The 19,654-nt window shown below is 32.2% G+C and overlaps 2 protein-coding genes across 2 annotated transcripts; both read right to left on the bottom strand.

Annotated features, from left to right (window-relative positions):
- Positions 1–1,149: 1,149 nt before the first annotated feature.
- LOC111806589 (alanine aminotransferase 1, mitochondrial) lies at positions 1,150–6,509 on the bottom strand. The gene is made up of 15 exons (XM_087129453.1): positions 6,377–6,509; positions 6,176–6,226; positions 5,568–5,618; positions 4,893–4,958; positions 4,753–4,814; positions 4,410–4,488; positions 4,227–4,331; positions 4,000–4,110; positions 3,760–3,897; positions 3,606–3,680; positions 3,371–3,491; positions 3,109–3,263; positions 2,879–2,953; positions 2,280–2,483; positions 1,150–1,298 (listed from the first exon to the last, which is right to left on the bottom strand). The coding sequence occupies exons 1-15, from the start codon at positions 6,431–6,433 to the stop codon at positions 1,182–1,184; spliced, it is 1,467 nt and encodes a 488-aa protein (XP_086985579.1). The 5' UTR covers positions 6,434–6,509; the 3' UTR covers positions 1,150–1,181.
- Positions 6,510–12,290: 5,781 nt separating this feature from the next.
- Positions 12,291–15,459, bottom strand: LOC111807492 (pectinesterase). Its single transcript, XM_023693234.2, has 3 exons — positions 14,867–15,459; positions 13,516–14,038; positions 12,291–13,056 (listed from the first exon to the last, which is right to left on the bottom strand). The coding sequence occupies exons 1-3, from the start codon at positions 15,401–15,403 to the stop codon at positions 12,365–12,367; spliced, it is 1,752 nt and encodes a 583-aa protein (XP_023549002.2). The 5' UTR covers positions 15,404–15,459; the 3' UTR covers positions 12,291–12,364.
- Between the last annotated feature and the right edge of the window lie 4,195 nt (positions 15,460–19,654).

Below are 19,654 nucleotides of genomic sequence, written 5' to 3'. Positions count from 1 at the left end.
TTGTCGTCTTTCAAGAAAAGTCATGAAGTGAAGTGATGAGACTCGTGATGATGCGCATGATCAAAGAAAATGACACATTTTGTGTATTAAGGAGCCCATATTGTTAATTGAACACTACTCTCCACAATGGTATGATATTGTCTTCTTTGAGCCTAAGCTCTCGTGACTTTGCTTTGGACTTCCCTAAAAGGCTTCGTACCAATGGAGATAGTATTCTTTGATTATAAACTCATGATAATTCCCTAAATTAACCAATGTGGGACTTTCATCCAAATTCTTGCGGCCTTCCTATCTATTTCTTATTGAGCTACTTCCTTAAATTCCCTATCTATTTCTTATTGAGCTACTTCCTTAAATTCCATGTTCTGTTTCTAGGAATATACTGTAGCTATGTATAGTAAAAAGTTATATCCCTATGTATTATAAATAGTTATGACTATATTTGTTAAAGTTTTATATAGTAATTTATGTATTCTCTGTACATTTTTTATACACACTTGAAATGATCACTATAAACTTCTAACCATGGGTCAAGCTCAAAATGGTATATTTATTTTAAGAAAATGATTAACCAATATTATGTTAAAATATCACCACTCGCCCAACAGGGTCAAGTCCAATCATTATATGAGTTCATTGTATATTTATTTTAGGAATAAAGATACCTAATTATTTTAGGGAAATAATTAAGTTATTTGAAGTATCTAAATATTTTAGGAATAAATTGTCTACTCTCTGTTATAAATACCCTCCACCTGCTTAGATTTTCATCCAAAAAAATACAAAGTAGTCGTATTATACAAAGTATTGTATTCTCTCCTCGATTGGTGTATAAAGAGTGCAAAGTGTTTCCCCAAGTTGTGTTCAACATATTCACTATTATTTTTTGTGTTCATCTAGATCAAGTGTAATCGAGTGTGTGCGTTGTTGTGGGATCATAGGGAAATAATAAACATAAAAATAACCCTGTGGATTCCGGGTGTCATCACAATTCAGAAATTCCAGATTATCTTGTGTTCTTTGTTGTTTTTATTTTCTGTAGGACAATGAATATTTGAATTGTTTAGGTGCACAACCCCACATTATTTATTATCGTGAAAAAAGGCATAACACACAGTTGCCATTAAGTAAGGGAAACTGGTTGTGCACCTTGATACACAGGAGGAGTCCCTTCTGGGAATTCAGTCGCGATATTCGTTCATGAATGCTTTATGGAAGTCAGTCAGGCGAGATACGACGTCTGGGATCTTGTTCTCTCGAGGAAGTATTGTACACCTGAAGTGCCATGTTCCGGCCACCTGATGCAGAATGGATCGGTTAGTTCCGGTTTGATTACATTTTTCAATTTTTGGTTTTTGAAAATTAAGCGGGTAAGCCCCACTTCCCCCCAATGTTTAATTTTTATGAGCGTTTTGATGAGGATTGTTGGGAGGGAGTCCCACGTTGGCTAATTTAGGAAATGATGATGGGTTTATAAGCAAGGAATACATCTCCATTTGTACAAGGCCTTTCGAGGAAACTCAAAATAAAGTCCTGAGAGTTTATGCTCAAAGTGGACAATATCATACCGTTGTAGAGAGTCGTGATTCCTAACATGGTATTAGAGTCATGCTCAAGTTAGCCATGTCAATAAAATCATCAAGTGTCAAACAAAGAAATCGCTAGCCTCGAAGGTGTAGTCAGAAGTGACTCATGTGTCGAACAGAGGGTGTACTTTGTTCGAGGGCTCCAGAGAAAGGAGTCGAGCCTCGATTAAGGGGAGGCTATTCGAGGGCTACATAGTCCTCAGAGGAGACTCTATGGTATATTTTGTTCGAGGGGAGGATTGTTGAAGATTATTTGGAGGGAGTCCCATACTCGCTAATTTAGGGAATGATCATGGATTTATAAGTAAGGAATACATCTCCATTGATTTTTCGAGGGCTACATAGACCTCAAGGGAGGCTCTATGGTATACTCTGTTAGTGGGGAGGATGAAGATTGTTTGGAGGAAGTCTCACACTGGCTAATTTAAGGAATGATCATGGATTTATATGTAAGGAATACATCTCCATTGATTTTGGGGAAGTTTAAAGCAAAGCCAACGAGAGCTTACGCTCAAAGTGGATAATATCATATCATACCATTGTGGAGTGTCGTGATTCCTAATCGCATTTTTAAAATCTAAGCTAAATTTTGAAAACTAAAAAAAAATGTTTGTGTGATATAAATGGTGGAAAATTCAAATATTGCAGATGATGATTTGGAATAGATTGAAAGCTTAAGCCAATGAGACAGACCTGCCCAAAGCCAGAACCGGGGACGACAACCACTCCAGTGGCATTGAGAAGTTGGCGGCAATAAAAAGTATCCGGGGTCGTATCTGCTGCTTCTGCTGCTTTGATTGCCTTTTCAGGCAGCTTAATGCAAGGGAATAGGTACATTGCCCCTTCTGCTTTATTGCATGTTACATTTTCTAAACTGTTGAATGCAGCTTCTAATGTCTGCAGTACAGTCCATTATTTTTTGATGAGAAACCGAGCTTTCATTGAGAAAAAGAAAGAATATGCAAGAGCATATAAAAAAAAACTCAAAAATAAGAGTCCATCAACTAAATACGGAAAAGGATGTTAGTATCGCACAACAATGCACACGGTAGATGAACTCAAATAACAGGTGAAAGAAAAAAGGAGTTAACATGTGAGAGAAAAAAAGAGAAATATTGGCTAAATGTTTATATGGATGACTTTAATTATGTATTAAGAGAATATAGACGACAGACATGTTCAAAGCACATACAAAAATGGAGGTATATATGCTTTTAGTTTAATGTATATACTTTTTAACTCCCTACTATGTTTATATCTATAATAAAAAAGAGTTTTCTCATTCCACAAACCTTTGCACGCCTGCCCAGGGATGAGAGGATTCCATCTCTCTCTGCACAATACGATTCATAGATGTGATCCCCAACCTGCACAAATCATCAATAGTCTTCAACAAACGAGGAAAAATGAATTGATAATAAGTTAAGCACTAAACTTTAACTCTTTCTAACAGACATTTTTGCCTTATAAAAAGCCGAATCGGGATGAATTTAGTTATGCATAGAAATCAGAAGATTCTAACCTTTGGTGGATTCATCACAAGGCTAGCAAGAATCTGTCCAGAAATATTAGAACAAAGATTAACAGATGCCACTTTGTATATTTGCTCCCTCACATCAGCACTAAACCCAGTAATCTCCATGTAACCTCCTCGTTTTCCACACTCACCATAGTACCCTAATACCAGGAAAAGAAAAAAAAAAGTAAGGCATGAAATCAGACCATTAATCTCTGCACAATTCTCATTGCCACGCCTAAAATAGATATGGACTAAGACAACAAACCTTTAGAGACAGACTGGAATGATACTAAGGAGATATCCTTTTCACCATAACCCATGCTGCGTGAAATCTTCTTAAAAGAGTGGAACTTCTTGTCTGGAACATAAATATTTGCTTGATATACCTGCACCGTTCATCAGATCTTAAACAATATTGGTATTGATCCAAGGAACCCAAACCTAATTAATATATCCAATAAAGTTATGTTTGCAGGCTTCCATTAATGTTCTAGATGTACCTCATCTGCCAGAAGAACGAGGCCCTCTTGCTTGCAGAACTTCACTATTTGTTCTTGGTTTTCCTTAGTGAGAACCTAAAGTCATATGTTAAAGTAGGAACCAGAATATAAGTTCATCCCAAGATTTACATTCAAAACCCATCCAATAACATACTTGTCCAGTAGGATTGCCGGGATTTATAATCGCCAATGCCCTTACTGAAATACCCTTAGACTTGGCAGACTCCAATTGCTTCTTCAGCTCAGAAATTTCCAATCCCCATCCCGATGCTTCATCAAGATAGTAAGGAACCTGCAAACCACCAATAAGTTTCAACTTCTTGAAATCATTACACGTTAACTCAAAGAAATCAAATCAAACTATAAGAATTTTCTGAAATAATACGAAACGTACAAGAGTACCGCCATGAAGAGCTATAGAAGCAGAGTACAGAGGGTACTGAGGAATGGGGCAGAGTATTCCATCTTTCTCTGTACTTATCAGCAATTGCATCACCATATGGACCTGATAACAAACAGATAAAAGAGCCTCTTTGACATGCTATTACTCTGAGGTTAATATCTTCTGTCAACATTTCTAAATATAAAGACTCGTTGTCACATATATTAAAAAAAACTCACTGCTGGGCTTGCACCATTTGTTAGAAATATGTCATTAGGATCTGCAGGAAAATCATCACGAGCTTTAATTCCTTCAGCAATGGCATCTCGCAGCTCCTTGATTCCCTGGTGTGACGAATAGATCAAATGTTAGATGAGCTGAATTCTATGAAGCCTAGAACTCCATTTTTTTCTGATCACAACCTGACTATGGCTGTAAGCACCAGTTGCTTTTCCAGGAATTTGTTTCAGAATTTGCGAAGCTCGCTTAATGGCATCTTCACTGCAACAAGTTTATTAAGAAAAATCAAGCAGGAAACAGCACAAACATTATTGCTAAGAATTTGAGGAGGGCAAAGAGCAAACGAAGATATATATAATCTGAGCAAAACCATAATCGATCTAAAGCTGATATTATATTTTGTACTCTGAGTAGCTTTCCTGAAGCTGGAATAGTCTTTTCTTGAAAGCAACAGGGTATTCAAACATAAATTCTTTTCATGATTAAACAGTCTCCATCATGAATGAGTTAACTAAATTGCAGTACCTGAACAAACCGTTTATTTCGTTTCTTTCCAGAAGAGATGGATGCTCACACAGTGCAAGAACCTGTATAAACAAAGATAATCAGGATTTTAATTTCTCAAGGTATAATGGAGAGTGCCAACATACAGTACACTGACAAACCTCACGGAAAAATGTTATTGGTTGCTGACCAAGGGAATGAGGATTTCCTATGTTGCAGTACAGTATCTGCATCATAAAGTGATAATGGTTACTGGGTCATACAAAAACCTATCAGCACCAGCAAGATTGTGTTATTAAGCATGTAGCATGAGACAAACCTTACGCTACCATTCAAAAAGGACACTGTTTTTGGCTGCATGCAATTTGCATAAGCCAAAGGTTTACGTTCCCATGATGGCCTTAAATGAGGAGCCTGAACAGGGGAGTTCATGAAACTTTTTTTTTTTTTTTTTTTACTCAACCTAGAATCCTAAAATTTTCAATTCAAGGGAGTCTAATAAATAATCAACTCAATCCAAGATGGACAAACTCAATTTAAAAATTGAAATTTTATTTTTAATCGTTGTTAAATAAATAAACAATCAAGAAAATAATTATAAAATTATAATAAATTATGCATGTATATGTATAGTTGAAAAAAAAAACTAAAATTAACCATAAATTTGGTTGTTTCAATTCGATCTAACTAATTTTGGAGAAACACTTTAATTGAATTGACCAAACCTATAAATTTTTAATTTATTTGAATTCAACTAAACTCTAAATGGTAGTGAATTGAGTTGCATGAACTGTGCCAGATGCTAATAAGAAATAAGATGAGAAAAGTAATCAAACCTCATCAAAAGCATGTGAGCCTGGATTAGTCAGAAGCTCTCTTTCCAGTCTCTGTTAGTTAAGAGGATAAAAGATAGTAAGCAGAAGGATGGCACTATCACAAATTAAGCAATTAATTTTGGAGCTAATTAAAGAAGCCCAAACCAGCTCTCAGATCTCAACTTTATTGGTAACAAAGTAATACTTAAATCCCTCGACTCAATGCCAAGATTTGCTTAGATTTTCTGCCGAACCTTGCTGATTGTTCGGTTAGTTAATTTGAGAGCTTATGCTCCAAGTGGAGAATATCATACCATTGTTGAGAGTCGTGTTCATCTAACATGGTATCAGATCTATGCCCTAACTTAGTCATGCCAATAGATTGGTAAATCCTCAAATATCGAACAAAAGACTCCAAAAGAAAAGTAGTCAACCCTCCTCGAAGGCATAGTAAAAAATGACTAAGACTCCAAAGGAGTCGAGGCTCGATTAAGGGGAGGCGTACTTTGTTTGAAGGGAGGTGTTGGATGACCAAAGTCCCACATCGGTTAATTTAGAGAATGATCATACCATCGTCGAGAGTGGATTCATTCTAATTAGCATGCAAAGATCAAAATCAGTAAAGGTACCTGAGCGAGGGCGACAATCTCACCACGAACAGCATACTCGCATTCCAAAACCTAAGTAAAATTAAACAGAAATTAGGGAACAGTGGATTGATGATCGACAATAACAACGATATCAGAGAACAGGATCACGATTTAGCTATAAAAGAAAACTCAATCCGACATTGCACAAAATCATCAAACTGGAAAAAGAATAGACCGAACCTTGGGGTTGATGTTGTGAATGGAAATCGGAAGGGAATCGTTGGAAGTAGAGGCCATCGAAATGGATGAAGAAGCGGATAAGGAGGAAAGAAGTACAAATAAGTAGGAGAAGGTGCAAAAGTGATCAAAAGTTGAATACCTCGAACTTCGGCGTCGAGATTTATTGGGGCGCAAAAAAGGAAGGCTCCTCCATGGCTACACGCGTATGCTGTTGTCACTGTCGAAGCTGACGAAGTCATCTCGGCGCCGCTCATGGATTGCGTCATTGATTTGCAGTTTGCATCTAATTTCCGGACGGAGAAGCAACAACGCAGCTCCTTCTCGTCGTTCCGTCGTCCATTCCGCCGTTGAAGCTCATTTCAGTTTCTTCCATGGCAGACCTTCGCACTGAATGAATCTCAATTAAGGCGCGAACGGTTTTATTATTATTATTATTATTTATTTAAACAAATTGATTTTTTTATAAATTTTTTTGTTATATTTGGTAACTGTTTTTTATTCTGGTTTAATTATTATTGTTTATTGAATAAGAAAAATCATAATTAAAAATTTAAATCTATAAAATTTTAGTTTTCTTACAAAAACGAGCTAAAAATGGAAAGAAAAGGTTCTTATAAGGTAACTTATCTCCTCATTTATGCTGTGGTCATATTTTTTTAAAATTTATCTAAAATTTCAAAAATAATTTCGACAGGCTGTTGAATGGTCACTCGTAGAATGAATAGATACATGTGTTAAAGAGTCACTTGTAGATACATATATAGAAACATGTATAAGTACATATATTGATATGAACCACGACCAAGGAATTTCCATACCTTAAAGTCTAATTACAAGGACGAGAGCTAAGAAGCTACAACAAACCTTATACAGTTATATTCAAGCTATGGTGAGCTCATCAAAGGAAATTCTAAAAGACGCTGGAGACCTCCTTTATATGTTGTGCAAAGTTGAGGTTCAAGAAAGAGATGAATTAAATGCACTTTAAGTTGCATTTAATGAACTCCGCTGAATTTATGAAACTAGTTAATAAGCACATTCTATTAATTGCATTATTTAATTATAGTTTAACTATTTGTTGGTCATATTTAAGTTAGTTTTAAATATAGGAGTTAAGGTTATACGGTAACCCAACTAGGGGTATTTCTCATTTATTCGCCCATTTAATTTGGGAGTTATGTATGACATAGGTTTAGGTTGTAAAAGCTATATAAAGTCTTCTTTTCTTTGATTAGACATCAGATTTTGGAATTGAGAATAGAATTTCTATTTTAGCTTTGTTGAGAGCTAAACTTTCTTTGCAAATTCTTGTGTTTAGAACTTGCATGTAGAGTCATTCAAGTGGTATTGATCAAACCTCTTATGGAGTGATTCGAATCACGAGTTTAGAAACGAGTTTTCTTTACTCTTGATCTTGATCATCAAGGTAATCCGTTCCATACTTTCTCTTGGGTTGATTTCCATATCATATATGAATAGATACATGTAGTTTCATTAGTTCCTAATTAAATAAGTGCATGACTTTTGGACAATAAATGACAATGGGGAACGTCCGAATTTACCTCCGTATACGTTGGCATTGGTGGAAGTAGTAGAAAATTAATTAAGCATTCATTACAAAGTTCTTTTATCACATAAAATTCTACCAAATTTCTTTGTTGTAACCAACGCGTTCACATGATTCGAGAACTTTGACCAACTTGAACTACTTAATCCAACCTATGAATTGAATTTTAAAAATTTGGTTTGGGTTGCATTGACATTTTTTTGTCAGGTCAACTCGACCGGCCAAATCCTATTTTTAAGAATACTTGATTATTTATGATGTATTGTGACTTGTGAATGGTTGATATTTGAGTTTCATGAGATTTTAGTTATTAATGTAACATATACGGCAGATAAATATCAACCTTATTTTTAAAATTATTATGAAAATTAAGAATATTTGACGTTTACCATTCATATTTGTATACGCTTTATAAAATTTTAGTAATTAATGTAATATATACTGTAGTTAAATATGATTTTATTAATAATTAAAAAAAAAAAACAGAACTCTATTTAGGTTGTGGTGGCCACCAACCCAATTGATATGCTAAACCGCCTTATTTATTTTTGAAAGAGGTAAATTATGACTTTTTTTTTTATATATATATAATCATTTTGAATACAAACATTATTTTCACTATGTGTTATTTAAGTTATCTATTTTTAAAATATTTTTAAGTATATAGTTTTAATAAGCTTGTTATTTTATTTTATTTTTTTGAAATTTTAACTAATAATTTAAATATATAATTATTTAAGAGATGAAAACCTGACAAAACAATATGAAATAATATAAAAAACAATAAATAAATATATATCCACATATTTAAATTTAGAGGTGTTTTAAAACTTTATTTAAAATGACATATATATTAAAAAAGTATATCGAAACTTTTGTTATTTATACATTAACAAATATAAAATATTTTAAAATTTTCAAAAGTCAACTAAGACTTCGCTTATTTAAATAACTCAAAATTAAAATTTAATATTATAATCGTTTGTATTTCGTCTACTTGGCCCTTATGTCAATGACACGTGTACAAATATTTGTTGGACTCCACAAATTATAATATTAAAAAAACTTAAAATTAAGGCAAAATATAATTAACTTTTTAAATTTTTTATTAATATTCTTAAATGTTTTAATTATTTAAAAAATGAGGAACATCATTAATATTTTATTTAAAAATATTTAAACTTTCAAAAATATTTTTAAAAAATTCTATTAATACCTTAAATTTTATTTATAATAAATACTCCTGAAATATTAAAAATAACATTTAACTCCTAAAAAAAGTTCAAACGATATTTTTACTGTTAATATATTGATGGAAACATTTATCTCCATCTCATAAATCATCTTCAAACTTTCTTCTGTAAATTTTAAAGGTGTTAACGCTAGTTTTGAAAATTCAAGACTATTTTTGAAACGTAGTCTGGACGTTTTGTCCATACACTGATAATAAAGATATTAAAATATTTTTAAAACTTTTGAAAATTTGTATTTTGGAACAGTTTTTTAAAAATTAATTGTAAATATATTTTTTGAAATATTTAAAAAGTTTTAAGTACAGGATATTTTTTATTAATTGAAATGAAGGAGACAAAATGAAATGAAATGAAATGGGAAAATTGACATTTGATGTTGTCTATGTTGTGAAAGGTCCATGACGTGGACAACAACCACATGGCAGTCGCAAAATTCCATGCCAAATTATTATAAGTGCCAAATTTTGCTGGCCAGAGAATAAAATAATAATTTTATAAATAAATAAATAAATATCTATCTGTATATATTATCTCTTTATTATTATTTTTAATCCATTCTATCAAATTAGTCATTTACAATATATATATATATATATATATATACATATTTTCTATTTAATAATAAAAATTATATTATAATTTAATTAAATAATTGCGAAAATGACAGTTCTTTTGAATGCTTGTAGAAAAATAATAAAAATATAATATATATGCATTCGATGTCAAAGATTTTTAATTTATCTTTTTAAAAATTAATAATTTCCATATTCCTTTATATCATCTTCTTACTCATTTTTTTTATTTTTTTAATTCATAAATTTCTAAATTTTATATTTTTTTTTATCTAATTAATTTTTTTAAAATAAGGGGTGATGAATAAATCCACAGTGATTATAATAATATATGGGTGGAAACAAAATAATTTGTGTTGGGAATAGTCTTAGAGTTTTTGAATATATAAGTATTGTGGTATTGTCACCGGGTATGCCGTAGAATAACATTAAGTGTCGAATATGGATTTCAAATCGACAGTCCGTACTTCAATAATCTAATTTACACAAAATTAAAAATTATATAAAATTCAAGAATCTAACGAACACAAAATTAAATGTTTTATAAACATATTGGTCACTCGTGTTTACACTCGCCTTTCCTTCCCCCACCACTCTCGATTTGTTTGCTACCAGATTCATAAAATTTTCAAATTTCAAGACAAAAATTAATTATATTTGATTCGTATGTTTTCGAATCTACCAATATTTATGATGGCTTTTTAACTTTTTTTACTTTTTTTTAAAAAAATATTTAAAAATTTACTCCAAAATTACGTTCAAGTTCGCGAAAATTCGACCATGTCTTTCAAATAATAATATCAAACTCGATCCAAAACCATGGGCCCGGTGGAGCCCAAGATAAATTCAGGACACCGATAGATTATGTTGGCCCAATGGGCCCAATGAGAGTCCACTTTATTTGTCGGTTATTATAATAGACTTAATAAATCAAATAAATATCTATTATATTTAATAAATTAATTTATTATAAATATATATATATACTTAAACCAAAATAATTTAATTTTTAAGCGCATGTAATAATATTTAAATACAAATATATATATATATATATATATATATATTTATTTATTAAAATGGGTTCAAGGTGAGAGTAATAATAAATATTAGTATAAAAAAAATATATGTATATATGATGAAAATAAAAATAATTGCTACAGTGATATTATTAATTAGCGTAATTATAAAGAATAATGTGAAGAAAAAACGTATAATTAAAGGAAATATATGGCTTTTTGTGTGACTTTAATGTTATTCAATGCATCGGAACATGTCGGTGGCTGTTCGTCCGGATAAGAGAGTGGGTCCCACGTTTTGAAAAAAGTGGGCCAGCGCCAGCCGCCAACTTTTACCCAGCACGGTCCTACTCGGTCTGCCCACCTTACTGCCCTCAAATTAAATTAATAAAATATTTTCAAACTTTACCTTTTATCTTTAAAATAATATATATATATATATATATATATATATATAATTTAAATTTTTTAATAATATCCTAATTTTTTTTTTTTTTAAAAATCTTACTTCAACTTTTAAAAATATTAAAAACTTACACCTACCAAAATGATTAGTTTTAAACTTTTAAAATAGTAAAAATAACTTTTTAACTTTTAAAATTATTTTAAAAATAAGAAAGTTTTATTAATACTCTTGTTTAAAACATTCAAAAACATTTTTTAAAAATAAAAAAAAAAAAATAATATTACCATTATATTACATTTTAAAAAATATTAATAAACTTCCAAAATTAAAAATGATATTTATAAGGGGTTAATAAACTATTTATCCATATCTATTAACTGTCAGACTTCTTTTAATTTTTTTTTTTTTATAAAAATTAGGATGGTTAATATTATCTTTAAAATTTTAAGAGTATTTTTTAAATATAGTACTAAAATAAAAAATATAAAAATAAAAATTCAAAATTAAAGGGTATTTATGATTTTTTTTTTAAAAAATTCCATCATATTTTTGAAATAGTGTTAAAATTAAATGATATTTTTGAATTAGAGTGCTAACCATTTTCATTAAAAAAAAAACAAAAAATATTGTTTAGGTTTCCTTTTGAAATGTTTAGTATATTGTTAGGTTTTTTTAAAAAAAAAATAAATTTTAAAATTTATAAGTATTTTTATTAATTTAATATAAATTTTATATTTAAAATAGGGCAATATTATATTTTAATATGTAAAATTCAAAACTATAAAATACAAAATTAAATATCCACACATTTAAAATTAGAAGTTATTCAATCTTAAAATTGCGGAGATAAAGGATGAGAGAGAAAGAAGAGGGTAAAAAAGGAAATAGAAAGAAGAGAACAAATAATGTATTTTTTATTCAATAATTAAAAGTGAAAAAGGTCTATAATTTTTAAAAGAAAAAGCATCTGTAAATTTATCTTTTTATTACTAATTAATGGTAAAAATGTCAATAACGCAATATAGAAAAATAATTTGTATTTATTTTAATGAACTTACACGCTCACATAATAATGATTCGACATAACACATGAAAAAAAAAGAAAATAGAAAAATAATTACCACAGTAAATACCCGGTGGTAAAAAATAAAATTACAGCTTATTGTTATCATCATAGTCCTAAAGAGAAAGGAAACCCAGTAGCCCGCAACCAACTCCCACCGCCAATAAATTTACCAGGGGTAAAACCTTCAGCCTCCGTGGCACTCCGAATTACCCTGAACCCTTTCCACGTCACCCTCCCGCTCGTCGAAGCCCCCGGTCCAGTATTCTGATACTCACCGTAAAACAACGTGTTGAGAGCAAAATTACCGCTCCATTCATGCCATCCCTTCGAGTCAATGACGTCACTTATCGACGATTGCATGATCACGGTTCTAGAATATTCCTTCCACGGTCTTCCGAGGAACGTCGGGAAGCTCTTCTGGACCGACCGGAGATCGGAGGTGGCTCCGATTCGGGATTTCTGGATAACGATTCCGGTGTTCTGGTTTGGGTCGGACCGACCCTGAGCCGTGACCATGTTTTTCTGACCCGAGTTTGGTCTACGCGCGTGAATGTCACAGTCTTGGAAAACGGCAGCGGCGTTTCCGAAGATGAAATCGACGGTGCCGGAAATGAGACAGTTGATGTAGAACTGACGGTTGGAATGGACGTAGAGAGTGTCTTGATAAGCTAACATGTCGCATTGGTAGAAGGCGGAGAGATCTGCTCCGACACGGAGAGCCACCGCTTGGTGCTTTGAGGGACCGGCTGTGTTTTGGAATGTGATGTCACGCGCTAGAAATCCTTCTCCCACCGCAGCTGTCAAAATCATGGTCCACGTGTCGGACATCAGTCCAGATCAAAGGAGAATATTATTTTTCTTTTTATAAAATGAAATAATAAAATCACCAAAAGTATATTTGGATTAAAAAATAAATATAGATTCTGATTCGGTGCTGGATAAAATAAAAAAATAAATAAAACAAAATATATTTTTTTATTTTTTTATTTTTATTTTGATATTTTTATGGATATCGGACACTTTTGCCCATGTGCGCTCCACCATGCATTGGATGGAAGGTATCTTTCAACGGGGAATGATAAGCTTTGAAAAAGCTTATCGAGTGGAGAGGGTCAAAATTGTACTTTTTTGGGTAATTAATTAAAAAAATAATTACAATTTTAGATCGATTAATTTGTAATTAAGACTAATTTGACAAATTTAAAAAATAGGTAAAAAAAAAAATTACTGAAAAAACGGGTAAAAATTGAGCTTACCGACGGTGGCAGAGTTAAAAGTGGTGCTGCCGTCGACGACATTCCGGCTACCGGTAATTATAGTGTTACTTCTTCCATCTCCCATGAACATTATATTCGTCTTCTTCTTTGGCACATCTACATTCTCTCTATAAACCCCAGCTTTAATTCTAATCACATATCTCTTGCTACTTTTTACCGGGGCGGCGGCGACGGCGGCCGCCACTGTCTTGAAGTTCCCGCTGCCATCCGCCGCCACGACCACGTCCGCCTTCACGGAGGAGGATTGTAGCAGACGTCGGTCTCCGGCTGACAGCCACTCCGGCCACTGGATTTGCTCCTCGTTGTTCTCTTCCTTGAGCTTTCTGTTGGCTGTTGTTGTTCCCATTTTGGCCTCGTAGTTGGCTATGTCTGTATCGGTCATGTTCTTAATCATGGCTAGCGCATTGCTGCACATGCGCTCTACCTCTATTTGGCCCTCTTTTAGCTTGTCTCGCAGGTTCTTGTCCGCCTCGTCGTGGGAAAACCCGTCGAGGCATGTCTCCTGTCGGAGAAAATATGAATAAAAGATTAAATTTATTGTAATTTATTTAAATTGAATAAATTCGGTTAATTAAGTATTTAAGAAACAAAAATTAAAGTAACGAGAGTTTATACTTAAAGTGGATAATATCATATTATCACGGAAGAGTCTAAATTTCTAATATGGTATTAGAGTCATGTCCTTAACTAGATTCCTCAAATGTCAAACAAAGAAGTTGTGAGCCTTGAATATGCAGGAAAAAAGTGACTTAAGTGTTAAACAAAGAAGTTTGTGGGTTCCACGGTCTTCCGGAGTCGCTCTATGGTGTACTTTGTTACAGAGAAACGAGTAGGTCTCATCAATTAAAGGAAGACTATTTGAGGGCTCCACCGACCTAAGGAGAGACTTTATGGTGTACTTTGTTCTAAAAAAAAAAAGTCGAGTCTCAATTACGAGGACGAGGGCTCCACAGACCTCAAAAGAGGTTCTATGGTGTAATTTGTTATAGAGAAAGGAGTCAAGTCTCAATTAAGAGAACGAGGGCTCCACATGACACAGAAATGGCTCTATGGTGTACTATGTTCCAAGGAAAGGAGTCGAACCTCAATTAAGGGAAGACTATTTGAGAGCTCCATAGACCTCTGAAGAGGCTATATGATGTACTTTGTTCTAGAGAAATGAGTCAAGCCTCACTGTTTGAGGGCTCCACATGGCTGTGGAGAGGCTCTACAGTGAACTTTGTTCTAGAGAATTAAGGGCTCAAGAGAGGCTCTATGATATACTTTATCCGAGCCCTTTTGAGTAAATCAAAAGTAAAACGCACAAAACTTCAGCTCAAAACGGACATACCTGATTAGTAATAGCGGAACTAAGCAAGGTCTTGAGATCATCAGCATGTTGATTAAGGGACTTCTTATTCGGGTACTCATGGAGGTCAACAGTAGCCTTATGAAGCTCATCAAGCGTCTCATCAATAGTTTCAAGGCAATCATGAAGAGCAATCTTCTCCCTATGACTAATATCCTTCAACTCACACAATTTCAACACCCTAAAATAATTCTCCTCCACCGCTTTAACCGTAATATTAATCGACACCTCAATCACATCCTTTTTATTACCAACTCTCTTCATCGCCCCATCGCTCTTCAAAATGCTCGAAAAGCACAGATCCGGATACAACGTGCTACTACACGTGCTCTTCACAATGGCATGGCTTTTAGCCTCCTCCTCGCCGCCGCCGTTTCTCGAGCTCACCACTCCGGCGACGATGCCCACCAGAAGGAGGGTTGAAGACACGGCTAGGATTATGAGCTTTTTTCTATTGTTCTTCGGCTTTGGGAGCTGGTTGCCGGAGCTTGAGATTCCGGCGGCGATGGGTTGTTCCATGTTGTCGGAATAAGAGAGGGGATTTGTGGGAGGTGGTGTGAGGTAGTGGAGAAGAGTGTAAGGGCTAATATAGACTCAGGATAGGGACTGTGGAGGAGAGAAACAGTACAATTATTGTTGTCGTTACTTTAAATTTTTAATAATTTAATGTTTTTTTTTTTTAAATTTAATAAATAAAAAAATAAAATTTTAATACTGCATGTCTTTTTTTAAGATATTATATAATGGCATTATGGCAATGCCGATGCATGACTCGGAGCGTCAAGGTCAAGATTTTAAAATTTCCTTATTGTTTCTTGTGATTTTAGTAATTATAAAATTTTAAAATTTCAATGCTAAGAATAATAATAAATAAATTTTTGAATTTTTTAAAATATTTTATATTCAATAACAATTAGAACGCAATAAATTTATAAGTGAGTAATACTTAATGTATGGTATTAAACCATTTTTATCTTTCAAAATTTTAAAAAATAAAATAAAATAAAATAATTTAAGGACAACTTGTTGTCAAAGTAGCTTTAAAAAATAATAATAGATAAATAAATAAATAAATGGTTTTAGTTTTCAATACTTTCCACGACTATAGATAAAGCATTATTCTTTTTTTAAATAATAATAAATAAAAAAAAGTTAAAAATCCGAAGTACCACTTGTGAGTGGTGGCTCTTGACAGCCTGGAAAAAGTATTATTATTTTTTAATTTAAAAAGTATATATTCTTTTTATTAAAAAAAAATAGTATATATATATATATATATATATAAATATCCTTAAAGTTTGTATTAGACGACTAATTATTTATTTTCTCTATTATTTTCCAAAGTAATTTTTAAATTATTTTTTTAAAGAGTACTTTAAAAAATATAATTTTGAAACAAAATTGGCAGAAAAAATGAACATAATGAATAATTTTTTAAATAATAAAAAAATAAATTCATATTTATTGAAAAAAGGAAAATTTAACCTGACAAATATGTACAAGGATACTGCTCAGCCGCCAGAAATGAACAACGGTCCAAATAGGGTTATTAGAAAACGACGTCGTTTAATTGATACTTAACTATAGCATGGAAAGACGAGATTGTCTGGCTGGAAATATATAATTTTATTATTTCTACTGCAGAGGTTACAACGGTCTACTGTCATTAAAAAAAAAAAAAAAAACAATATTAAATTAATTATTTCCCATGATTTTAACATTGTCATTATTTTATTTATTTTTTTGTCGCCTTTCCTCACCTAACACGTTTGTATGTCTCAATTTAGGATGAATTTTTTTAAAGGTTCTTTATTTAATATAAATTTTAAATTTCATCTCTACTCCACTTTTTCCAACTGTCACACTTATTAACTCGAACATCGTTACAACACTGTCTCTAATGGTACGAGACGTTGCATGAAAACCAAAAGCAAATTAATTATATCTTAAGCTCAAGCCGAATAATATCGTACTAATGTGGAGAATTGCTAACAAAATTTTGACGAATTTCATGTAATTAGTTGAATTAAATTTTGACGAATTTCATGTAACAACACTTGTTTGAGATTCGAATCACTCCATAACCAAGATCGATCATGTCTAGCTTGAATGATTCTTGCTGATCAAACATCTCAAGACAATAACACTTGTTTGAGATTCGAATCACTCTACAGCTAAGATCGGTCATGTTAAGTTTGAATGATTCTACATACAACATAAACTACATAAAATTACAAAGAAACTTAATTATTTGCTAAAAAAAAAAAAAAAAACACAAATGGTTCTTTTACTCCATTTTTAAAGTGTTTATTTAAAGTTAACATACATGGCTTTACACATTCTCAAAATAAAGCCCTTGACTTTACATCCAGTAACATTTATAATTAACCACTATGTAAATAACGCAGTTACCACAAGATATATCAATCCTGAAATCAATAATGTAATTAAGCAATCGTTTCTTTCTTATATCTGTTTCCAAATTCCAATCAACGACGGGGAGATATATAGGACATACACGAACACATACTTCACAAGCAATGCATTTATCAAATTCAAAATCGATTCGACCGCAAAAACGTTCTGATGCGATTGATTTTTTGTAAGGATATTGAATAGTTACAGGCAAACGATTTGCATAGGATAAAGTAATCATGAAACCCTTACCAATGTACGTGCGTAAATAAAAAAATCCTAAAATGCATTAATGAAACATCGTAACTCTAAATTATAATCCACTCAAAATTTATAATCACGAAACTTCGTTATTCTTAAATGTGACATGAATTGAAACTTTTTTTTTTTTTTTTTTTTTGATCGAAGTTTATATAAAACATTAATTAATTAAGAAATGTGTGGTAGGTGCCACGTCATATTTTATTATTGTTTTTATTGAAGGCGTGTAAGTAAGAAGAAATGACGATAGGGGTAAAAAAGCTGGAAAAGATATAAGGTGGGACCCACCACAATTATTTTTATTTAATTTTTGCAGCAAATTTGGTTTTATTTATTTAGTCCAAATAATTTCCATATTTGTTGCTTTGAAAGTTTAGTTTTACTTGGATCGTCCAGCAAGCCATGCAACACAAATTTCGCCTAATTCATCGCTTTCTTCCCTCCAACAACCCCTCATTAAATTTTCAAACCTAATAATTTCAATGTAACCATATTGCCATCTCGTAGGATCCCTCGAAAATATTAATTATTTATATCAATTTTTATTTTTATTTTTATTTTTTAAGAAAAGAGCCCTAAATAATACTATTTCTATGGGTATGAAAATTAAAAAAAATTAAAAATTAAAAACGGAGCTTTATTGATGATTATTGGGAGTGAGTCCCACATTGGCTAATTTAGAGAACGATCATGTGTTTATAAGTGAGGAATACTATCTCCATTGGTATGAGGTCTTTTGAGGAAGCCGAAAGCAAAGCCGTGAGAGCTTATGCTCAAAGTGGACAATATCATACCATTGTGGAGAGTCGTGATTTCTAACATGGTATCAAAGTCATGCTTTAAACTTAGCCATGTCGATAGAATCCTCAAATATCGAACAAAGGATTGTGAGCCTCGAAGGTGTAGTCAAAAGTGACTAAAGTGTCGAACAAATGGTGTACTTTGTTCAAGAGCTCCAGGGAAAGGAGTCGAGCCTCAATTAAGGGGAGGCTAATTTAGGGCATAAACCTCAGGGGAGGCTTACAGTGTACTTTGTTCGAGAGGAGGATTATTGAGGATATATATAATTTTACACCATTGTGGAGAGTCGTGATTCCTAACAAGCTTAATATATTTGGAGTGGTTTGAGATTCTTAACATGATATCAGAGTCATGCTCTTTAATCAGCTTAATTAAAATATTTGTGACATTAATGATTTTAAGCACAATTTATAATGTAAATGAACTGTATATGCACTATTTAATAGCCGCTGTTTCATTTAAATAAAATCAAAAAACAAAAAACAAAACAACAATAATTTTCAATAATTGTCGAGTTGTCAAGTACACAATATCTTTAAAATTAATTTAGATATTTAACATTATCTTATTATTAAAAAAACAACAAATTTTAATAAAAGACGGGAACAATAATCAACCCAAGCTAAATATAATATGAGGACGCTAGGCCCTGAATGAGATGGATTGTGAGATCCACATCGATTAGAGAAGGGAACGATTATGAGCGAGGACACTGAGCCTTGGACCATGAAAGGGAGATTGTGAGATCCCACATCGATTAGAAAGGGGAACGAGTGTCAGTAAGAACACTGGAGCTTAAAAATGGGTGGATTGTGAGATCCCACGTCGGTTAGAGAAGAGAACGAAACATTTTTATATGGGTGTAAAAGCTTTTCCATAGCAAACCCATTTTAAGAACCCGGAAGGGAAACCTAAAAAATGACAATATTTGACTGGAGCGAATTTGAGCGGTTACTAACCATGGAACAATCACGAGTTATATTATTTTTTTGTTTTCATATGTGTTTGATTCCTATAAATGACTTATTTAACTTTTTACATTTGTTTTAAAATTTCGAGACAATTTTGAGTTAAAAAAGCACATCACTCTAATGTCCTTACTAAGGTAAAAGATTTTGCTTTATTCATAATAAAACAAAGTTATATTAAAAAAAGGAGAGACAAAATTGTTTTTTATTTGTTTAATCATAATAAATAATTAAAAAGTTAATTATTTATTCGACAATTAAAATAATGAAAATTCATCACGTTCGTGGCTGCAAACTGTAAAGAACTACCGCTAATTTCGCCCTT

This window comes from Cucurbita pepo, chromosome 12, assembly GCF_057944985.1.
Source record: "Cucurbita pepo subsp. pepo isolate OVF chromosome 12, ASM5794498v1, whole genome shotgun sequence".
Lineage (NCBI taxonomy): Eukaryota > Viridiplantae > Streptophyta > Magnoliopsida > Cucurbitales > Cucurbitaceae > Cucurbita > Cucurbita pepo.
Note: the sequence above shows the minus strand (reverse complement) of the source record. Positions and strands in the feature narration are given on the sequence as shown.